General features: G+C 52.2%; 1 protein-coding gene across 1 annotated transcript; it reads left to right on the top strand.

Moving 5' to 3' along the window:
• The first annotated feature begins 18,557 nt into the window (after positions 1–18,557).
• Positions 18,558–21,569, top strand: LOC145340546 (ras-related protein Rab-25-like). Its single transcript, XM_080185019.1, is given in 4 exon segments — positions 18,558–18,839; positions 21,047–21,203; positions 21,206–21,295; positions 21,337–21,569. Coding segments are annotated over 4 exon segments (762 nt in total).
• Positions 21,570–22,514: the final 945 nt, after the last annotated feature.

Genomic DNA, 22,514 nt, shown 5'->3' with positions numbered 1-22,514 from the left:
TGTGCGCCCAGATCCCTCTACCCGGACTGAATTCACCTTCTGTTTAGGTATTAATTCGCCTTTCCAATCTTTCCAGCCAACAACTTCACCCTCGAGCTTGCCCACGTTCAACTCCATCTGCCAAATCTAAAGTTCGTTTGTCAGTGTCACAAGTCAGACTGACATTAACACCGCAATGAAGTGACTGCGAAAATCCCCCACGCTCCTGTCCGGGTTACACCGAGGGAGAATTTAGCACGGACCGATCCACACCCTAACCAGCACAGTCTTTGGGAGGAAACCCACGCAGACACGGGGAGAATGCGCAGACTCTGCACAGACAGTGACCCGAGCTGGGAATCGAACCTGGTGCTGGGAGGCAGCAGTGCTAACCCCACTGTGCTGCCCATTCTTCTAACCTATCTATATCCATCTGTAAAATCATTTATCTATTCTTCGCTGTCTGTTTTCCCACCTATTTTAGTAAATATTTTGCTGTGTTACACCCTGTCTTTGCTTAGATCTGTCCCGTCCAGTGGGCCCAGGTACTGGCGTGCGTAAGAACTTCCACCCTGAATCCCCACCCCCCCAACTATCAACATCCTGGGGGTTACCATTGACCATCACTGAATCCCCCCCACTGTCAACATCCTGGGGGTTACCATTGACCATCACTGAATCCCCCCCCCACTATCAACATCCTGGGGGTTACCATTGACCATCACTGAATCCCCCCCCACTATCAACATCCTGGGGGTTACCATTGACCATCACTGAATCTCCCCCCCACTATCAACATCCTGGGGGGTTACCATTGACCATCACTGAATCCCCCCCCCACTATCAACATCCTGGGGGGTTACCATTGACCATCACTGAATCCCCCCCCCACTATCAACATCCTGGGGGTTACCATTGACCATCACTGAATCCCCCCCCACTATCAACATCCTGGGGGTTACCATTGACCATCACTGAATCTCCCCCCCACTATCAACATCCTGGGGGGTTACCATTGACCATCACTGAATCCCCCCCCCACTATCAACATCCTGGGGGTTACCATTGACCATCACTGAATCCCTCCCCACTATCAACATCCTGGGGATTACCATTGACCATCACTGAATCCCCCCCACTATCAACATCCTGGGGATTACCATTGACCATCACTGAATCCCCCCCACTATCAACATCCTGGGGATTACCATTGACCATCACTGAATCCCCCCCACTATCAACATCCTGGGGATTACCACTGACCATCACTGAATCCTCCCCACTATCAACATCCTGGGGGTTACCATTGACCATCACTGAATCCCCCCCCCACTATCAACATCCTGGGGGTTACCATTGACCATCACTGAATCCCCCCCACTATCAACATCCTGGGGGTTACCATTGACCATCACTGAATCCCCCCCAACCCCAACTATCAGGTGAGGTGTATGTAAAGGTGAGCTGTGTACAGATAAGCTGTGTATACAGTTGAGCTGGGTGGACAGGTGAGCTGTGTGTGTACAGGTGAGGTGTGTATACGGTGCGTGTACAGATGAGCTGGGTGTACAGGTGTGGTGCCTACAGGTGAGGTGTGTATACAGGTGAGCTGTGTATACAGGTGAGGTGTATGTTAAGGTGAGCCGTGTGTGCAGATGGGGTGTATACAGGTGAGCTTTGTGTACTGGTGAGCTGTGTGTGTACAGGTGAGCTTTGTGTACAGGTGAGCTGGGTGTATAGATGAGGTGTGTACGGGTGAGCTGTGTGTACCGGTAAGCTATGTGTACAGGTAAGGTGTGTACAGGTGAGCTGTGTGTTCAGGTAAGGTGTGTACAGGTGAGGTGTGTGTACAGGTGAGCTGTGTGTGTACAGGTGAGCTGTGTGTGTACAAGTGAGCTTTGTGTACAGGTGAGCTGTGTACAGGTGATCTGTGTGTGTACAAGTGAGCTTTGTGTACAGGTGAGCTGTGTACAGGTGAGCTGTGTTACAGGTGAGGTGTGTACAGGTGAGCTGTGTTACAGGTGAGCTGTGTGCAGTGAGCTGTGTACAGTGAGCTGTGTACAGTGAGCTGTGTACAGGTGAGCTGTGTACAGGTGAGCTGTGTTACAGGTGAGCTGTGTACAGTGAGCTGTGTACAGGTGAGCTGTGTACAGGTGAGCTGTGTACAGGTGAGGTGTGTTACAGGTGAGCTGTGTACAGTGAGCTGTGTACAGGTGAGCTGTGTTACCGGTGAGCTGTGTATGGTGAGCTGTGTACAGGTGAGCTGTGTACAGGTGAGCTGTGTTACAGGTGAGCTGTGTTACAGGTGAGCTGTGTACAGGTGAGCTGTGTGTGTACAGGTGAGCTGTGTATGGTGAGCTGTGTACAGGTGAGCTGTGTATGGTGAGCTGTGTACAGGTGAGCTGTGTATGGTGAGCTGTGTACAGGTGAGCTGTGTGTGTACAGGTGAGCTGTGTATGGTGAGCTGTGTACAGGTGAGCTGTGTTACAGGTGAGCTGTGTACGGTGAGCTGTGTTACAGGTGAGGTGTGTACAGGTGAGCTGTGTGTGTTACAGGTGAGGTGTGTACGGTGAGCTGTGTTACAGGTGAGGTGTGTACAGGTGAGGTGTGTACAGGTGAGCTGTGTTACAGGTGAGCTGTGTTACAGGTGAGGTGTGTACGGTGAGCTGTGTAACAGGTGAGGTGTGTACAGGTGAGCTGTGTACGGTGAGCTGTGTTACAGGTGAGCTGTGTACGGTGAGCTGTGTTACAGGTGAGGTGTGTACAGGTGAGCTGTGTGTGTTACAGGTGAGCTGTGTACGGTGAGCTGTGTTACAGGTGAGGTGTGTACAGGTGAGCTGTGTGTGTTACAGGTGAGGTGTGTACAGGTGAGCTGTGTTACAGGTGAGGTGTGTACAGGTGAGCTGTGTGTGTTACAGGTGAGGTGTGTACAGGTGAGCTGTGTGTGTACAGGTGAGGTGTATCCAGGTAAACTGGGTGTGTTCCTCTGCTGCAGGAACCAGTCGAACCTGCTTTCTCCTCCCCAGCAACAGCAGGAAGGGAGGCTGTGGGAGGGAGGGGCATTGACCCAGCTCCCTGTGCCATTTCCTGATCACCCAGCCCAGCCTGGGGAACAGAGGGAGTCCCCGGGACAGCAGGTTTTGCCGGATAACTTCAACATGAGCACGCCAGAGGAAGACTACAGCTTTGTTTATAAAGGTAAGGGGTGCAGAGCGGCTACGTACACAGCCAGTGTGTAAATACACAAGTGAGTGTGGAAGCTGCAGTGTGTCTTAAAGCAGAGTGTGTCAGAGTGCAAATACACAGTGTGTGTGTAAATCTACAGACTGAGTGAGTAAGTCGCAAAGTGAGGGTGGCACAGTGGGGTTAGCGCTGCTGTCTCACGGCGCCAGGGACCCGGGTTCGATTCCCGGCTCGGGTCACTGTCGGTGTGGAGTCTGCACATTCTCCCCGTGTCTGCATGGGTTTCCTCTGGGTGCTCCATTGGCTGTGCTAAATTGTCCCTTAGTGTCCAAAGATGTGTAGGTTAGGGTGGATTGGCCATGCTAAATTGTCCCTTAGTGTCCAAAGATGTGTAGGTTAGGGTGGATTGGCCATGCTAAATTGTCCCTTAGTGTCCAAAGATGTGTAGGTTAGGGTGGATTGGCCATGCTAAATTGTCCCTTAGTGTCCAAAGATGTGCAGGTTAGGGTGGATTGGCCATGCTAAATTGCCCCTTAGTGTCCAAAGATGTGTAGGTTAGGGTGGATTGGCCATGCTAAATTGCCCCTTAGTGTCCAAAGATGTGTAGGTTAGGGTGGATTGGCCATGCTAAATTGTCCCTTAGTGTCCAAAGATGTGCAGGTTAGGGTGGATTGGCCATGCTAAATTGTCCCTTAGTGTCCAAAGATGTGTAGGTTAGGGTGGATTGGCCGTGCTAAATTGTCCCTTAGTGTCCAAAGATGTGTGGGTTAGGGTGGATTGGCCGTGCTAAATTGCCCCTTAGTGTCCAAAGATGTGTAGGTTAGGGTGGATTGGCCATGCTAAATTGCCCCTTAGTGTCCTGGAATGCGTTGGTTGGAGAGATTAACAGGGTGAATATGTGGGGTTATGGGGATAGGGCCTGGTTGTGATTGTTGATGGTGCCGGCTCGATGGGCCAAATGGCCTCTTCCTGCACTATAGAGATGCAATGATCCTTTGAAATACAAAGTGTTTTGAGTTTATTTATTATTGTCACACAGAACAGTACAACACAGTACAGACCCTTGGTCCCTCAATGTTTTGCAGAGCTATGTCCAATCCCAAGATCAGTCTATCCCACTCCCTATCATTCTGGAGTGCTCCATGTGGCTATCCAATAACCGCTTGAAAGTTCCTCGAGTGTCCGACTCCACTATCACAGCAGGCAGTCTATTCCACACCCCAACCACTCTCTGAGTGAAGAATCTACCTCGGACATCCCTCCGATATCTCCCACCATCAACCTTATAGTTATGCCCCCCTAGTAACAGCTACACCCACCCGGGGAAATAGTCTCTGCCCGTCCACTCTATCAATCCCCATGTATCGGGATATGGTGAAAAGTATTGTTTCTTCCACGCTATACAGACAAAGCATACCGCTCATAGAGAAGGAAAGGAGAGGGTGCAGAATGTAGTGTTACAGTCACAGCGAGGGTGCAGAGAAAGATCAACTTAATGCGAGGTAGGTCCATTCAAAAGTCTGACAGCAGCAGGGAAGAAGCTGTTCTTGAGTCGGTCGGTACGGGACCTCAGACTTCTGTATCTTTTTCCCCGATGGAAGAAGGTGGAAGAGAGAATGTCCGGAGTGTGTGTGGGGGGTCCTTGATTATACCGGCTGCTTTTCCCCGAGGCAGCGGGAAGTGTAGACGGAGTCAATGGATGGGAGGCTGGTTTGTGTGATGGGATTGGGGCTACATTCACCACCCTTTTGTAGTTCCTTGCGGTCTTGGGCAGAGCAGGAGCCCAGCCCGAGCTGTGATCCAACCAGAAAGAATGCTTTCTATGGGGCATCTGTAAAAGTTGGTGAGAGTCGTAGTGGACATGCCAAATTTCCTTAGTCTTCTGAGAAAGTAGAGGCGTTGGTGGGGCTTTCTTAACTGTAGTGTGGGGGGGACCAGGACAGGTGATCTGGACACCTTGAAGCTCTCTCGATCCTTTCTACTCGGTCCCCGTTGATGTAGACAGGGGAATGTTCTCCTCTACGCCTCCTGAAGTCGATGACAATCTCCTTTGTCTTGTTGACCTTGAGGGAGAGATTATTGTCACCTCACCGGTTCCCCAGACTCTCTTTCTCATTCCTGTATTTTGTCTCGTTGTTTGACATCCAACCCACTACGGTGGTGTCATCAGCAAACTTGGAAAATCGTGTGTGTGCATAAACACGCAGTGAGTGTGTAAATACACTCCCTGGATCAATGTCATTATCTACCCTCTAAGCTGCATCCACCTAACCATGACCCTTGACCCCCTCTGAGCTTTGACCTCTGACCCTGTCCACCATTCGCCGCCCTCTTCCATATCACTAACCTCCAACTAACTCTTCAACCCTGCCCTTTTCCAAACTGCTAACCCTTAACTAACGTTGACCTGTTAACCTTCTATCCTTGCCCTTTAACCTTAGCCCTGACTCATAAGCCGACACTCCAACCTGACCCTGTAACCTTTAACCCTACCTTCCACACTATAGTTAAGATAGCCCCACCAACGCCTCTACTTTCTCAGAAGACTAAGGAAATTTGGCATGTCCGCTACGGCTCTCACCAACTTTTACAGATGCCCCATAGAAAGCATTCTTTCTGGGTTGTATCACAGCTCGGTCTGGGCTCCTGCTCTGCCCAAGACCGCAAGGAACTACAAAAGGGTGGTGAATGTAACCCCCAATCCCATCACACAAACCAGCCTCCCATCCATTGACTCCGTCTACACTTCCCGCTGCCTCGGGGAAAAGCAGCCGGTATAATCAAGGACCCCCCCCCCAACACACCCCGGACATTCTCTCTTCCACCTTCTTCCATCGGGAAAAAGATACAAAAGTCTGAGGTCCCGTACCGACCGACTCAAGAACAGCTTCTTCCCTGCTGCTGTCAGACTTTTGAATGGACCTACCTCGCATTAAGCTGATCTTTCTCTACACCCTCGCTGTGACTGTAACACTACATTCTGCACCCTCTCCTTTCCTTCTCTATGAACGGTATGCTTTGTCTGTATAGCGCGCAAGAAACAATACTTTTCACCATATCCCAATACATGTGACAATAATAAATCTAATCTATGTACTCTATGAACAGTATGCTTTGTCTGTAAAGTACGCAAGAAACAGTACTTTTCACCGTTTACAAATGCAATATGGGTGGCACGGTGGGGTTAGCACTGCAGCCTCACAGCGCCAGGGGCCCGGGTTCGATTCCCGGCCTCGGGTCACTGTCTGTGTGGAGTCTGCACATTCTCCCCGTGTCTGTGTGGGTTTCCTCCGGGTGCTCCGATTTCCTCCCACAGTCCGAACGACTGTGCTGGTTAGGATGGATTGGGCCGTGCTAAATTCTCCCTCAGTGTAACCCGAACAGGAGTGTGACGACTAGAGGATTTGCAGAGTAACTTCATTGCAGTGTTAATGTAAGCCTTACTTGTGACTCATAAAAAAACTTTACATGTGACATTAATAAGTCAAATCAAACCAAAAACCTTACTCCTAACATTATCCCTAACCTTTAACCTTACACCTGACCCTTAACCCTACTCCCTAACCTTTAACATCACCCCTGACCTTTAACCTTACCCCTAACCTTTAACCCTACTCCCTAACTCTTAACCCTACTCCCTAACCTTTAACATCACCCCTGACCTTTAACTTTACCCCTAACCTTTAACCCTACTCCCTAACTCTTAACCCTACTCCCTAACCTTTAACATCACCCCTGACCTTTAACCTTACCCCCAACCTTTAACCCTACTCCCTAACTCTTAACCCTACTCCCTAACCTTTAACATCACCCCTGACCTTTAACCTTACTCCCTAACCTTTAACCTTACTCTCTAACTCTTAACCTTAGTGCCTAACCCTTAACATTACCCCTAACCTTTAATCTTATGCCTAACCCTTAACCTTACCCCTCACCATCTCACCTCACCCCTACACTTAGTAGAATTCATAGAATCCTTACAATGCAGAAGGAGGCCATTCGGCCTATCGAGTCTGTGCCGACTACAATCCCACCCAGACCATATCCTCAAACCCCAAGTATTTACCTAGCTAGTTCACCTGACACGAAGGGGCAATTTAGCACGGCCAATCCACCCTAACCTACACATCTTTGGACACTAAGGGACAATTTAGCATGGCCAATCCACCCTAACCTACACATCTTTGGACACTAAGGGACAATTTAGCACGGCCAATCCACCCTAACCTACACATCTTTGGACACTAAGGGACAATTTAGCATGGCCAATCCACCTTAACCTACACATCTTTGGACACTAAGGGACAATTTAGCATGGCCAATCCACCTAACTTACACATCTTTGGACACTAAGGGACAATTTAGCATGGCCAATCCACCCTAACCTACACATCTTTGGACACTAAGGGACAATTTAGCACGGCCAATCCACCCTAACCTACACATCTTTGGACACTAAGGGACAATTTAGCACGGCCAATCCACCCTAACCTACACATCTTTGGACACTAAGGGACAATTTAGTATGGCCAATCCACCCTAACCTGCACATCTTTGGACACTAAGGGACAATTTAGTATGGCCAATCCACCCTAACCCGCACATCTTTGGACACTAAGGGACAATTTAGTATGGCCAATCCACCCTAACCTGCACATCTTTGGACATTAAGGGGCAATTTAGCACGGCCAATCCACCCTAACCCACACATCTTTGGACACTAAGGGACAATTTAGCACGGGCAATCCACCCTAACCTACACATCTTTGGACACTAAGGGGCAATTTAGCATGGCCAATCCACCCTAACCTACACATCTTTGGACACTAAGGGACAATTTAGTATGGCCAATCCACCCTAACCCGCACATCTTTGGACACTAAGGGACAATTTAGTATGGCCAATCCACCCTAACCTGCACACCTTTGGACATTAAGGGGCAATTTAGCACGGCCAATCCACCCTAACCCACACATCTTTGGACACTAAGGGACAATTTAGCACGGGCAATCCACCCTAACCTACACATCTTTGGACACTAAGGGGCAATTTAGCATGGCCAATCCACCCTAACCTACACATCTTTGGACACTAAGGGACAATTTAGCACGGCCAATCCACCTAACCCACAAACCTTGGGAGGAAACTGGAGCACCCGGAGGAAACCCACGCAGACACGGGGAGAATGTACAGCCTCCACACAGACAGTGACCCGAGCCGGGGAATCGAACCTGGGTCCCTGGCGCTGTGAGGCAGCAGCGCCAACATTACCTCCTGACCTGTAACTTTACTGTCTATCTCTCAACTTCACCCCCCAACTTTTAACCCCTTGTCCCTACTTCCGAATACTCAACCTACCCTCAACCCCGACTCTCACCCCTCAGCGCTAACCCAGTCCCCCCGACCCCAAGGATTCAAGCAAAATCCTGCAGACGCCAAAATCTGAATCAAAAGCAGAAAATGCTGGAAAATCTCAGCGGGTCTGTGGGGAGAGAATAGAGCCAACGATTTGGAGGAAAATGTAACTGGTTTGATTCGTAAGTTTGCGGATGACACAAAGGTTGGTGGATTTGCGGAGAGTGATGGGGGACCATCAGCAGGGTACAGATCAGTTGGAGACTTGGGCTGAGATGTGGCAGATGGAGTTTAATCCAGAGAAATGTGAGATAATGTATTTTGGAAGGTCTAATACAGATCGGAAATATACATAAATGGCAAAACCCTTAAGAGTATTGATAGGCAGAGGGATCTGGGTGTACAGGTACACAGAGTATTGCTAGGCAGAGGGATCTGGGTGTACAGGTACACAGAGTATTGATAGGCAGAGGGATCTGGGCGTACAGGTACACAGAGTATTGATAGGCAGAGGGATCTGGGCGCACAGCTACACAGACTATTGATAGGCAGAGGGATCTGGGCGTACGGGTACACAGAGTATTGATAGGCAGAGGGATCTGGGCGTACAGGTACACAGAGTATTGATAGGCAGAGGGATCTGGGCATACGGGTACACAGAGTATTGATAGGCAGAGGGATCTGGGCGTACAGGTACACAGAGTATTGATAGGCAGAGGGATCTGGGCGTACAGGTACACAGAGTATTGATAGGCAGAGGGATCTGGGCGTACAGGTACACAGAGTATTGATAGGCAGAGGGATCTGGGCGTACAGGTACACAGAGTATTGATAGGCAGAGGGATCTGGGTGTACGGGTACACAGAGTATTGATAGGCAGAGGGATCTGGGCGTACAGGTACACAGAGTATTGATAGGCAGAGGGATCTGGGCGTACAGGTACACAGAGTATTGATAGGCAGAGGGATCTGGGTGTACGGGTACACAGGGTATTGATAGGCAGAGGGATCTGGGCGTACAGGTACACAGAGTATTGATAGGCAGAGGGATCTGGGCGTACGGGTACACAGAGTATTGATAGGCAGAGGGATCTGGGTGTACGGGTACACAGAGTATTGATAGGCAGAGGGATCTGGGCATACAGGTACACAGAGTATTGATAGGCAGAGGGATCTGGGCGTACAGGTGCACAGAGTATTGATAGGCAGAGGGATCTGGGCGTACAGGTACACAGAGTATTGATAGGCAGAGGGATCTGGGCATACAGATACACAGGTCACTGAAAGTAGCAACGCAGGTGGAGAAGGTGGTCAAGAAGGTGTACAGCACAGAATCATAGAACCCTACAGTGCAGAAAGAGGCCCTTCGGCCCATCAAGTCTGCACCGAACACAATCCCACCCAACATCCCCATATATTGTGCTCACTAATCCCTCTAACCTACGCATCCCTGGACACTAAGGGGCAATTTCTTAGCATGGCCAATCGACCTAACCCGCACGTCTTTGGAGTGTGGGAGGAAACCGGAGGAAAACCACGCAGACACGAGGAGAATGCGCAAACTCCACCCAGACAGTGACCCCGAGGCCGGGAGTGGAACCCAGGACCCTGGAGCTGTGAAGCAGCAGTGCTAACCCACTGTGCCACCCTGTGAAAGCGTGCTTGCCTTCATCGGCCGGGGCGCTGAGTTTAAACCTTGGGCAAGTCATGTTGACGCGTTATAGAACCTCAGTGAGGCCGCACTTGGGGATATAGAGTTCAATTCTGGGTTGCCCACACTACCAGAAGGAAGTGGAGGCTTTGGAGAGGGTTACAGAAAAGATTGACCAGGACGTTGCCCCTGGTGCGGAGGGCATTAGCTACGAGGAGAGGTTGGAGGAACTCGGTTTGTTCTCACTGGAGGTTGAGGGAGGGGGAGACCCTGATAGAAATCTACAAGATGATGAGGGACAGAGTGGAGCTTTCTCCCCCCCGGGGTGGCAGAGTCGGGGGCACAGGTTTGAGGGGCAAGGTTTAACGGAGATGTGGTCTGACTGAAGTGATTTGCAGGTGCATCCAGGGAGGGGGGACATGAGGTGCGGATAGACAGCACTGACTACGAGAGCCGCACACTCCCTCTGCCTCCAAAATCTCAATATCTCATTTATTTATAACTATTTGAAGTAGATGACAACTTTTGATTTGATTTATTATTGTCACGTGTATTGGGATACAGTGAAAAGTATTATTTCTTGTGCGCTATACAAAACATACCATTCATAGAGTACACAGATTTGATTTATTATTGTCACTGGGATACGGTGAAAAGTATTATTTCTTGCGCGCTATACAAAGCATACCATTCATAGAGTACACAGATTTGATTTATTATTGTCACTGGGATACGGTGAAAAGTATTATTTCTTGCGCGCTATACAAAGCATACCATTCATAGAGTACACAGATTTGATTTATTATTGTCACTGGGATACGGTGAAAAGTATTATTTCTTCTGCGATATACAAAGCATACCATTCATAGAGTACACAGATTTGATTTATTATTGTCACTGGGATTCAGTGAAAAGTATTATTTCTTGTACACTATACAAAGCATACCATTCATAGAGTACACAGATTTGATTTATTATTGTCACTGGGATACGGTGAAAAGTATTATTTCCTGTACGCTATACAAAGCATACCATTCATAGAGTACAACGATTTGATTATTATTGTCACTGGGATATGGTGAAAAGTATTATTTCTTCTGCGATATACAAAGCATACCATTCATAGAGTACACAGATTTGATTTATTATTGTCCCTGGGATACAGTGAAAAGTATTGCTTCTTGTGCACTATACAGACAAAGCATACTGTTCATAGAGTACGTAGATTTGATTTGTTATTGTCACTGGGATACAGTGAAAAGTATTGTTTCTTGCGTGCTAAACAGACAAAGCATACTGTTCATAGAGAAGGAAAGGAGAGAGTGCAGAATGTAGTGTTAAAGTAAAGTTTATTCATGTGTGTTACAAGTCGGCTTACATTAACACTGCAGTGAAGTTACTGTGAAATCCCCTAGTTGCCACACTCCGGCGCCTGTTCGGGTTAGACTGAGGAGCCCAGACCGAGCTGTGATACAACCAGAAAGGATGCTTTCTATGGGGCATCTGTAAAAGTTAGTAAGAGTCGTAGCGGACATGGCAAATTTCCTTAGTCTTCTGAGAAAGTAGAGGCGTTGGTGGGACTTTCTTAACTATACTGTTGGCATGGGGGGGACCAGGACAGGTTGTTGGTGATCTGGACACCTAAAAACGTGAAGCTGTCGACCCTTTCTACTTCGTCCCCGTTGATGTAGACAGGGGCACGTTCTCCTTTACGCGTCCTGAAGTCGATGACAATCTCTTTTGTTTTGTTGACATTGAGGGAGAGATTATTGTCGCCACACCAGTTCACCAGATTCTCAATCTCATTTCTGTAAATTGCCACTTGATGTCCAAAGATGTGTTGGTTAGGGTGGATTGGCTGTGCTAAATTGTCCCTTAGTGTCCAAAGATGTGCAGGTTAGGGTGGATTGGCCGTGCTAAATTGCCCCTTAGTGTCCAAAGATGTGTAGGTTAGGGTGGATTGGCCGTGCTAAATTGTCTTTTCGTGTCCAAAGATATGTAGGTTAGGGTGGATTGGCCGTGCTAAATTGTCCCTTAGTGTCCAAAGATGTGTAGGTTAGGGTGGATTGGCCATGCTAAATTGTCCCTTAGTGTCCAAAGATGTGTAGGTTAGGGTGGATTGGCCGTGCTAAATTGTCCCTTAGTGTCCAAAGATGTGTAGGTTAGGGTGGATTGGCCATGCTAAATTGCCCCTTAGTGTCCAAAGATGTGTAGGTTAGGGTGGATTGGCCGTGCTAAATTGTCCCTTAGTGTCCAAAGATGTGTAGGTTAGGGTGGATTGGCCATGCTAAATTGCCCCTCAGTGTCCAAAGATGTGCAGGTTAGGGTGGATTGGCCATGCTAAATTGTCCCTTAGTGTCCAAAGATGTGTAGGTTAGGGTGGATTGGCCATGCTAAATTGTCCCTTAGTATCCAAAGATGTGCAGGTTAGGGTGGATTGGCCGTGCTAAATTGTCCCTTAGTATCCAAAGATGTGTAGGTTAGGGTGGATTGGCCGTGCTAAATTGTCCCTTAGTGTCCAAAGATGTGTAGGTTAGGGTGGATTGGCCGTGCTAAATTGTCCCTTAGTGTCCAAAGATGTGTAGGTTAGGGTGGATTGGCCGTGCTAAATTGTCCCTTAGTGTCCAAAGATGTGTAGGTTAGGGTGGATTGGCCATGCTAAATTGCCCCTTAGTGTCCAAAGATGTGTAGGTTAGGGGGATTGGCCGTGCTAAATTGTCCCTTAGTGTCCAAAGATGTGTAGGTTAGGGTGGATTGGCCGTGCTAAATTGCCCCTTAGTGTCCAAAGATGTGTAGGTTAGGGTGGATTGGCCGTGCTAAATTGTCCCTTAGTGTCCAAAGATGTGTAGGTTAGGGGGGATTGGCCGTGCTAAATTGTCCCTTAGTGTCCAAAGATGTGTAGGTTAGGGGGGATTGGCCGTGCTAAATTGTCCCTTAGTGTCCAAAGATGTGTAGGTTAGGGCGGATTGGCCGTGCTAAATTGCCCCTCCCTGAACAGAGCTGGAGTGTGTTGACTCGGGGATTGTCACAGCAACTTCACTGCATAAAGCCTACGTGTGACACTAATAAATAAACTTTATTTTGTGCGTGGTCGATCAGTCTATTAAATGCCGGTGGGGAGGGAGTGGAGGCGGATACGGTGGTGGGTTTTAAGGGGTGTCTGGACATATCCATGAATCGGAATAGTGGGATACGGTTCCGCGGGGGGGGTAGGGGGTTTGAGTTCAGTCGGGGGCAGCATGGTCGGTGCAGGCTTGGACGCGCTGGGTAGTCTGTTCCTGTGCTGTAATTTTCTTTGTCCTTAGTTCAGTTTCCTAATCCCCCCCCCCCCCGCCCCATTGACCCCCCCCCCCCCCAATACCCCTCCATCCCTTTAGCCCCCAGATATCAAATTCCTTCTCCAAATCACACAACAGTTTGGCCTCAACTACTTTCTGTGGGAGTGAATTCTCCCATCCCCTGGGTGAAGAAGTTGCCCTCAGTCCTAAAAGGTTTATCCTCAAATCTGACCCCCCCCCCACCCACCCCGAGTTCTGGACTTCCCCCACCATGGGGAACATTCTCTCTGAATCTACCCTGTTAGAATTTTATTAGTTTCTATGAGATTCCCCTCTCACTCTGCTAAATTCCTGTGAATATAATCCTGACCGACTTAAGTCTCTCCTCATATGACAGACCTGCCATCTCAGGAATCAGCCTGGGAAATCATCGCTGTGCTCCCTCTATAGCAAGGAACATCATTCCTCAGATAAGGCGAACAAAACTGCACACAATACTAGAATAACAGATACCCGGGAGTGAGTTACAGACTGGAATCTAATCGAGGGGTTCGGGGTGGTTTATATATAGAATAACAGATACCCGGGAGTGAGTTACAGACTGGAATCTAATCGAGGGGTTCGGGGTGGTTTATATATAGAATAACAGATACCCGGGAGTGAGTTACAGACTGGAATCTAATCGAGGGGTTCGGGGTGGTTTATATATAGAATAACAGATACCCGGGAGTGAGTTACAGACGGGAATCTAATCGAGGGGTTCGGGGTGGTTTATATATAGAATAACAGATACCCGGGAGTGAGTTACAGACTGGAATCTAATCGAGGGGTTCGGGGTGGTTTATATATAGAATAACAGATACCCGGGAGTGAGTTACAGACTGGAATCTAATCGAGGGGTTCGGGGGGGTTTATATATAGAATAACAGATACCCGGGAGTGAGTTACAGACTGGAATCTAATCGAGGGGTTCGGGGGGGTTTATATATAGAATAACAGATACCCGGGAGTGAGTTACAGACTGGAATCTAATCGAATGTTCCTGTTCGTTCAGTTTTGATTTGAGATTAGACTTTGGTCTTGTTCTGATCTCTGGGTGTGTGAGATTGGAGTATCTGCACTGATTTAATCTCTCTCTGTTTGCCTTCCTGGGGCCTATTTCTCTCCCTGTGACTCACGCCTGTACGGTTCTGGGCTGCACCCAGAGAGTGACTCACAACGCCGCCTTGTCCAGCCGGGGACTCCGAGTCTCAACTCGCTTTCAAAACCTTACCTTTCGAAAGATTTCTTTCTGATCGAAACCCGGTTCTCAGTGACTCATCCCCTCTGTTCTGTCATTCCCCTCGCCTCCCCATCCTCCTCCCAACTCTAATTGTTTCATCACCTACAGCCTGGCCTGAGCTCTCCTCCCAAGGCCCCTGCCAACTCTGCTCTCCCTATCGATGAGGCCTGAGGCCTACGCTATACGCCAATCCCAGGCCTGCTCCACTTGCAGGAGAAGCCCTGAGGCCTACTCTCTAGGTCTTTTCCAGCCCTACTCTCCCTCTCGGTGAGGCTTGAGGCCTACACTGTGGGCCTCTGCCAGTCCCACTCCACCTGCAGGAGAAACCCTGTGGCCTCCTTTAGAGGCCTCTCCCAGCCCTGCTCTGCTTATTGATGAGGACTGAGGCCGTCTCAATAGGCCTCACCCAACCCTCGTCTCCCTACTAATGAGGTTGAAGCCTACTGGATAGGCCTCTCCCAACCCTGCTCTCCCAATCAGTGAGGCCTGAGGCCTACTCTATAGGCCTCTCCTATCCCTACTCTCCCTATTGATGAGGCCTGAGGCCTACTCTACAGGCCTCGCCCCAGCCTGTCTTTCTGTCACTGAGGCCTGAGGCCTACTCTATCAGCCTTTCCTAGCACTGTTCCCCTACAGGAGGCCTCCTCTTTAGGCCAATCCCAGCTTCACTCTACCTGCAGGATGAGCCTGAGGCCTCCTCTTGAGGCCCCTCCCAGCCCCACTCTGCCTGCAGGAGGATCCTGAGGCCTAGTGTACAGGCCTCTCCCAACCCTGTTCTCCCTGTCGGTGAAGCCTGAGGCCTAATCTATAGGCCTCTCCCAACCCTGTTCTCCCCATTGATGAAGCCTGAGGCCTAACCTATAGGCCTTTCCCAACCCTGTTCTCCCTGTCAGTGAGGCCTGAGGCCTACCCTACAGGCCTCTCGCAGCCCTGCTCTCCTTACCAATGAGGCCTGAGGCCTGCTTTTCCTCCACTTAGTTTGCAGGAGAAGCTTGAAGCTTGAAGCCTTCGGTTCTGGTTTCCTTTGTAAGACTGAGTGGGCAGTTGCTGGGGGGGCCTACGGGGCCTCAGCCACCAGGAGCTGGCTCCGTTCCTCCCCCTCCACCCCCCTTCCTTCCCTTACTCGAGGGCAAAGCTGAGCAAACTAGGCCAGGGAGAGGGCCGCGAGAGAGGCCCGCCTTCACCTTGCTAGGCCGCAGGACTGAGATGGGGCCTGTTCACCAATTGTGAGCCCATTGATCAGATTAAAGGCAGGCCAAATATTTCATTCCAAGTTAAAGAAAATGCCCAATCATTTATACATTTACAGAAGTGTCTACATCAACGGGGACCAAGTAGAAAGGGTTGAGAGCTTTAGGTTTCTAGATCACCAACAACCAGTCCTGGTCCCCCCCATGCCGACACTATAGTTAAGAAAACCCCACCAACGCCTCTACTTTCTCAGAAGACTAAGGAAATTTGGCATGTCCGCTACGACTCTCACCAACTTTTACAGACGCCCCATAGAAAGCATTCTTTCTGGGTTGTATCACAGCTCGGTCTGGGCTCCTGCTCTGCCCAAGACCACAAGGAACTACAAAAGGGTGGTGAATGTAGCCCCAATCCCATCACACAAACCAGCCTCCCATCCATTGATTCCGTCTACACTTCCCGCTGCCTCGGGGAAAAGCAGCCGGTATAATCAAGGACCCCCCCAACACACCCCGGACATTCTCTCTTCCACCTTCTTCCGTCGGGAAAAAGATACAAAAGTCTGAGGTCCCGTACCGACCGACTCAAGAACAGCTTCTTCCCTGCTGCTGTCAGACTTTTGAATGGACCTACCTCACATTAAGCTGATCTTTCTCTACACCCCCGCTGTGACTGTAACATTACATTCTGCACCCTCTCCTTTCCTTCTCTATGAATGGTATGCTTTGTCTGTATAGCGCGCAAGAAACAATACATTTCACTGTATCCCAATACACGTGACAATAATAAATCAAATCTATGTACTCTATGAATGGTATGCTTTGGAAAGCGCGCAAGAAAGAATACTTTTCACTGTGTCCCAATAAATCAAAAATTTAGCACGGCCAATCCACCCTAACCTACACATCTTTGGACACTAAGGGACAATTTAGCATGGCCAATCCACCCTAACCTACACATCTTTGGACACTAAGGGACAATTTAGCATGGCCAATCCACCCTAAACTACACATCTTTGGACACTAAGGGACAATTTAGCACGGCCAATCCACCCTAACCTACACATCTTTGGACACTAAGGGACAATTTAGCACGGCCAATCCATCCTAACCTACACATCTTTGGACACTAAGGGACAATTTAGCACAGCCAATCCACCCTAATCTACACATCTTTGGACACTAAGGGACAATTTAGCACGGCCAATCCACCCTAACCTGCACATCTTTGGACACTAAGGGGCAATTTAGCACGGCCAATCCACCCTGACCTACACATCTTTGGACACTAAGGGGCAATTTAGCACGGCCAATCCACCCTGACCTACACATCTTTGGACACTAAGGGACAATTTAGCACGGCCAATCCACCCTAACCTACACATCTTTGGACACTAAGGGGCAATTTAGCACGGCCAATCCACCCTGACCTACACATCTTTGGACACTAAGGGACAATTTAGCACGGCCAATCCACCCTAACCTACACATCTTTGGACACTAAGGGGCAATTTAGCACGGCCAATCCACCCTAACCTACACATCTTTGGACACTAAGGGGCAATTTAGCACAGCCAATCCACCCTGACCTACACATCTTTGGACACTAAGGGACAATTTAGCACGGCCAATCCACCCTAACCTACACATCTTTGGACACTAAGGGGCAATTTAGCACGGCCAATCCACCCTGACCTACACATCTTTGGACACTAAGGGACAATTTAGCACGGCCAATCCACCCTAACCTACACATCTTTGGACACTAAGGGGCAATTTAGCACGGCCAATCCACCCTGACCTACACATCTTTGGACACTAAGACAATTTAGCACGGCCAATCCACCCTAACCTACACATCTTTGGACACTAAGGGACAATTTAGCACGGCCAATCCACCCTGACCTACACATCTTTGGACACTAAGGGACAATTTAGCACGGCCAATCCACCCTAACCTACACATCTTGGACACTAAGGGACAATTTAGCACGGCCAATCCACCCTAACCTACACATCTTTGGACACTAAGGGACAATTTAGCACGGCCAATCCACCCTAACCTACACATCTTTGGACACTAAGGGGCAATTTAGCACGGCCAATCCACCCTAACCTACACATCTTTGGACACTAAGGGGCAATTTAGCACGGCCAATCCACCCTAACCTACACATCTTTGGACACTAAGGGACAATTTAGCATGGCCAATCCACCCTGACCTACACATCTTTGGACACTAAGGGACAATTTAGCATGGCCAATCCACCCTAACCTACACATCTTTGGACACTAAGGGACAATTTAGCATGGCCAATCCACCCTGACCTACACATCTTTGGACACTAAGGGACAATTTAGCACGGCCAATCCACCCTAACCTACACATCTTTGGACACTAAGGGGCAATTTAGCACGGCCCAATCCACCCTAACCTACACATCTTTGGACACTAAGGGACAATTTAGCACGGCCAATCCACCCTAACCCATACGTCTTTTGGACTGTGGGAGGAAACCGGAGCACCCGGAGGAAACCCACGCAGATACGGGGAGACAGTGCCCCGAGCCGGGAATGGAACCCGGGTCCCTGGCGCTGTGAGGCAGCAGTGCCAACCCCACTGTGCCCACCCTGAAATGAATGGCCTCCTTCTTGTACGTTTCGGTGTTTGTGTCCATCCCGAGTGTGTGTATCGATCTGAACCCTCCCTCTCTGTCCGCAGTGGTTCTGATCGGCGAGTCTGGTGTCGGGAAGAGTAACCTCCTGTCTCGCTTCACCCGGAACGAGTTTAACCATGATAGCCGCACCACGATCGGCGTGGAGTTCTCCACGCGCACCGTCGTCATCGATGGCGTCTCGGTCAAGACGCAGATCTGGGACACGGCCGGGCTCGAACGCTACCGCGCCATCACCTCCGCGTACGTATCCCCCCCCCTCTTCCCCCCCACGCATCGCCCTCCCCCCACCCCCCGCCTGTCCAAGGGTTGGCCACCAGCTCGCCGAGGGACAGGAAGGCCCGAGGGGCTGAATGGCCCCCTCCTAGACCCCGGGGGGGGGGCGAATGGCCTCTTCCTGGCCCCGAGGGGCTGAGTGGTCTCCCTTCTGGCCCCCCCAAGGGGCTGAATGGCCTCTTCCTGGCCCCAAGGGGCCTCCTTCTGGCCCCCAAGGGGCTGAATGGCCTCTCCTGGCCCCAAGGAGCCTCCTTCTGGCCCCCAAGGGGCTGAATGGCCTCTTCCTGGCCCCCAAGGGGCCTCCTTCTGGCCCCCCAAGGGGCTGAATGGCCTCTTCCTGGCCCCAAGGGGTCTCCTTCCTGGCCCCCAAGGGCATGAATGGCCTCTTCCTGGCCCCCAAGGGGCCTCCTTCTGGCCCCCAAGGGGCTGAATGGCCTCTTCCTGGCACCAAGGGGCCTCCTTCTGGCCCCCAAGGGGCTGAATGGCCTCTTCCTGGCCCCAAGGGGCCTCCTTCTGGCCCCCAAGGGGCTGAATGGCCTCTTCCTGGCCCCAAGGGGCCTCCTTCTGGCCCCCCAAGGGGCTGAATGGCCTCTTCCTGGCCCCAAGGGGCCTCCTTCTGGCCCCCAAGGGGCTGAATGGCCTTGGGGCCTCCTTCTGGCCCACAAGGGGCTGAATGGCCTCCTCCTGGCCCCAAAGTTTAGAATGGTCTCCTCCTTGCCAAGACGGGCTGAATGGCCTCCATTTGGCCCTGCTATCCTTCCCACTCGCCGCTCCCAGATGTAGGGAAGGGCTCTTGCAATCCTGGGTTCCCCCTCTCGCGATCCATGGATCCATCGTTTCCTTGCCCTGGTTGACTGCGTCTTAACCATCTTCCCCCGTAGACTAAATACCCTGGGTTCGAATTCCCACCCTCCCCCCACCCCTCCCCCACCCTCACCATCCCAGATATATCAGCACAGAATTAGGGACAGACATTCCCACTGCTCAGGGAGCGCCGCACTATGGGGAGGGTCGGTGCTGAGGGAGCGCCGCACTGTGGGGAGGGTCGGTGCCGAGGGAGCGCCGCACTGTGGGGAGGGTCGGTGCTGAGGGAGCGCCGCACTGTGGGGAGGGTCGGTGCCGAGGGAGTCCCGCACTGTGGGGAGGGTCGGTGCTGAGGGAGCGCCGCACTGTGGGGAGGGTCGGGCCGAGGGAGCGCCGCACTGCGGGAGGGTCGGTGCCGAGGGAGCGCCGCACTGCGGGAGGGTCGGTGCTGAGGGAGCCCCGCACTGTGGGGAGGGTCGGTGCTGAGGGAGCGCCGCACTGTGGGAGGGTCGGTGCTGAGGGAGCGCCGCACTGTGGGAGGGTCGGTGCTGAGGGAGCGCTGCACTGTGGGGAGGGTCGGTGCTGAGGGAGCGCCGCACTGTGGGGAGGGTCGGTGCCGAGGGAGCGCCGCACTGTGGGGAGGGTCGGTGCTGAGGGAGCGCCGCACTGTGGGGAGGGTCGGTGCTGAGGGAGCGCCGCACTGTGGGGAGGGTCGGTGCTGAGGGAGCGCCGCACTGTGGGGAGGGTCGGTGCCGAGGGAGCGCCGCACTGTGGGGAGGGTCGGTGCCGAGGGAGCGCCGCACTGTGGGGAGGGTCGGTGCTGAGGGAGCGCCGCACTGTGGGGAGGGTCGGTGCTGAGTGAGCGCCGCACTGTGGGAGGGTCGGTGCTGAGGGAGCGCCGCACTGTGGGGAGGGTCGGTGCCGAGGGAGCGCCGCACTGTGGGGAGGGTCGGTGCTGAGGGAGCGCCGCACTGTGGGAGGGTTGGTGTATGGTGTAGGTACACCCACAGTGCTGTTAGGGAGGGAGTTCCAGGATTGTTATTGGACATCAGTCAGTCCCCGTGTGTGGAGTAGGTACACCCACAGCGCTGTTAGGGAGGGTGTTGCAGGGTTCTGACCCCAGCCACGGTGAAGGGATTCAGTGATGGTCAATGGTGACCCCCAGGATGTTGATAGTGGGGGGGGGGGGGGGGGCGGTTCAGTGATGGTAAGACGATGGGGGGGGGGCCGATGGTTCGATTCTCTCCTGTTGGAGATGGTGATAGTCTGGGACACGTGTGGCGTGTCTGTTAATCTCCCGTTCCTGGGTGAATCTCCGGGGTTGGCCCTTGTTGGCTGGGGGGTGTGTGAGTCGGATGTTTCTGCTTCCTGCAGGTATTACGCGGGGCTGTGGGGGCGCTGGTGGTCTACGACATCTCCAAACACCTGACCTACGAGAGTGTGGAGCGTTGGCTGACCGAGTTACTTGACCACGCGGACAATAACCTGGTGGTCATGCTGGTGGGAAATAAGACTGACCTGAGCGAGATCCGGCCGTCCCTATCGAGGAGGCCAAGTCCTTCGCAGGTAGGTTTGCCCCTCTCGGTGGTGGGGGTGGGGGTAATTTTGTGGGGGCCATTGTCTGTAACCGTTGGGGTGGGGAAATGGGGCTCAGACCGCCTGAGGTCTTCAGGCCTTGGGGCTGGGGTCAAGGGTGAGAGGTGACAGGTCATGGTGACAGTGGCATGACATTGGCCGTCCAATCACAATCCATCGTGACAGTCCCGTCCAATCGCTGCAGCACAGAGACTGTCCCGTCCAATCACTGACCCACGGCAACCGTCCCGTCCAATCGTGGACCCGTGGCAACCGTCCCGTCCAATCGTTGACCCGTGGCACCGTCCCGTCCAATCGTTGACCCGTGGCAACCGTCCGTCCAATCATTGGCCCGTGGCAACCGTCCCGTCCAATCATTGGCCGTGGCAACCGTCCCGTCCAATCATTGGCCCGTGGCAACCGTCCCATCCAATCCCTGACCCACAGAGTCTGTCCCATCCAATCAGATGGGGGAGGGGTGAGATGACAGAGGGGGAGGGGGAGGGGGAAGGGGACGGGGGGAGGGGGAAGGGGACGGGGGGAGGGGGAGGGGGGAGGGGGAGGGGAGGAGGGGGAAGGGGACGGGGGAGGGGGAGGGGGGGAGTGGGAGTGGAGTGGGGGGGAGGGGGAGTGGGAGTGATGGGGGGGAGGGGGAGGGGGGAGGGATGATGGGGGAGGGGGAGGGGGGAGGGGGGGGAGGGGTATGGATGGGGGGGTTAGTGAGTGGGGTGGAGGGATGATGGGGGGGAGGGGTATGGATGGGGGGTAGTGAGGGGGGAGGGATGATGGGGGAAGGGGGGAGGGGTAAGGATGGGGGGTTAGTGAGGGGGGGAGGGATGATGGGGGGAGGGGGAGGGGTATGGATGGGGGGTTAGTGAGGGGGGAGGGGGGAGGGATGATGGGGGGAGGGGGAGGGATGGGGGGTTAGTGAGGGGGGGAGGGGGAAGGGGGGGAGGGTAGGAGACAGGGGAAGCGAGAATGAGCGACAAGACCGAAATGGAAGCGAGGCGGAGAAGGGGGGACTGGGGGTGGGTGTGGGGGGGGTGGTTTGGGGATGTGGGGGGGTGTGGGGTGTAGCTTGGGGGGTGGGTGGGGTGGGCTGCGGGTGGGAGTTGGGGGGTTCTGGGAGTGTATGGTGGGGTGTGGGTGTGTGTGGGGTGGCTGTGGGGGGAGTGAGTGTGGTGCAGGGGGTTGTGGGGGTGGACTGTGGAGGGGAGTTGGGGAGTTCTGGGGGGTGTATGGGGGGGTGTGGGTTGGGGGGGCTGTG

This window comes from Carcharhinus amblyrhynchos, unplaced genomic scaffold (genome assembly GCF_965287045.1).
Source record: "Carcharhinus amblyrhynchos unplaced genomic scaffold, sCarAmb.v2.hapA chromosome_1130, whole genome shotgun sequence".
Lineage (NCBI taxonomy): Eukaryota > Metazoa > Chordata > Chondrichthyes > Carcharhiniformes > Carcharhinidae > Carcharhinus > Carcharhinus amblyrhynchos.
The sequence above is the reverse complement of the archived record's forward strand: the minus strand, read 5'-3'. Positions and strand labels throughout refer to the sequence as shown.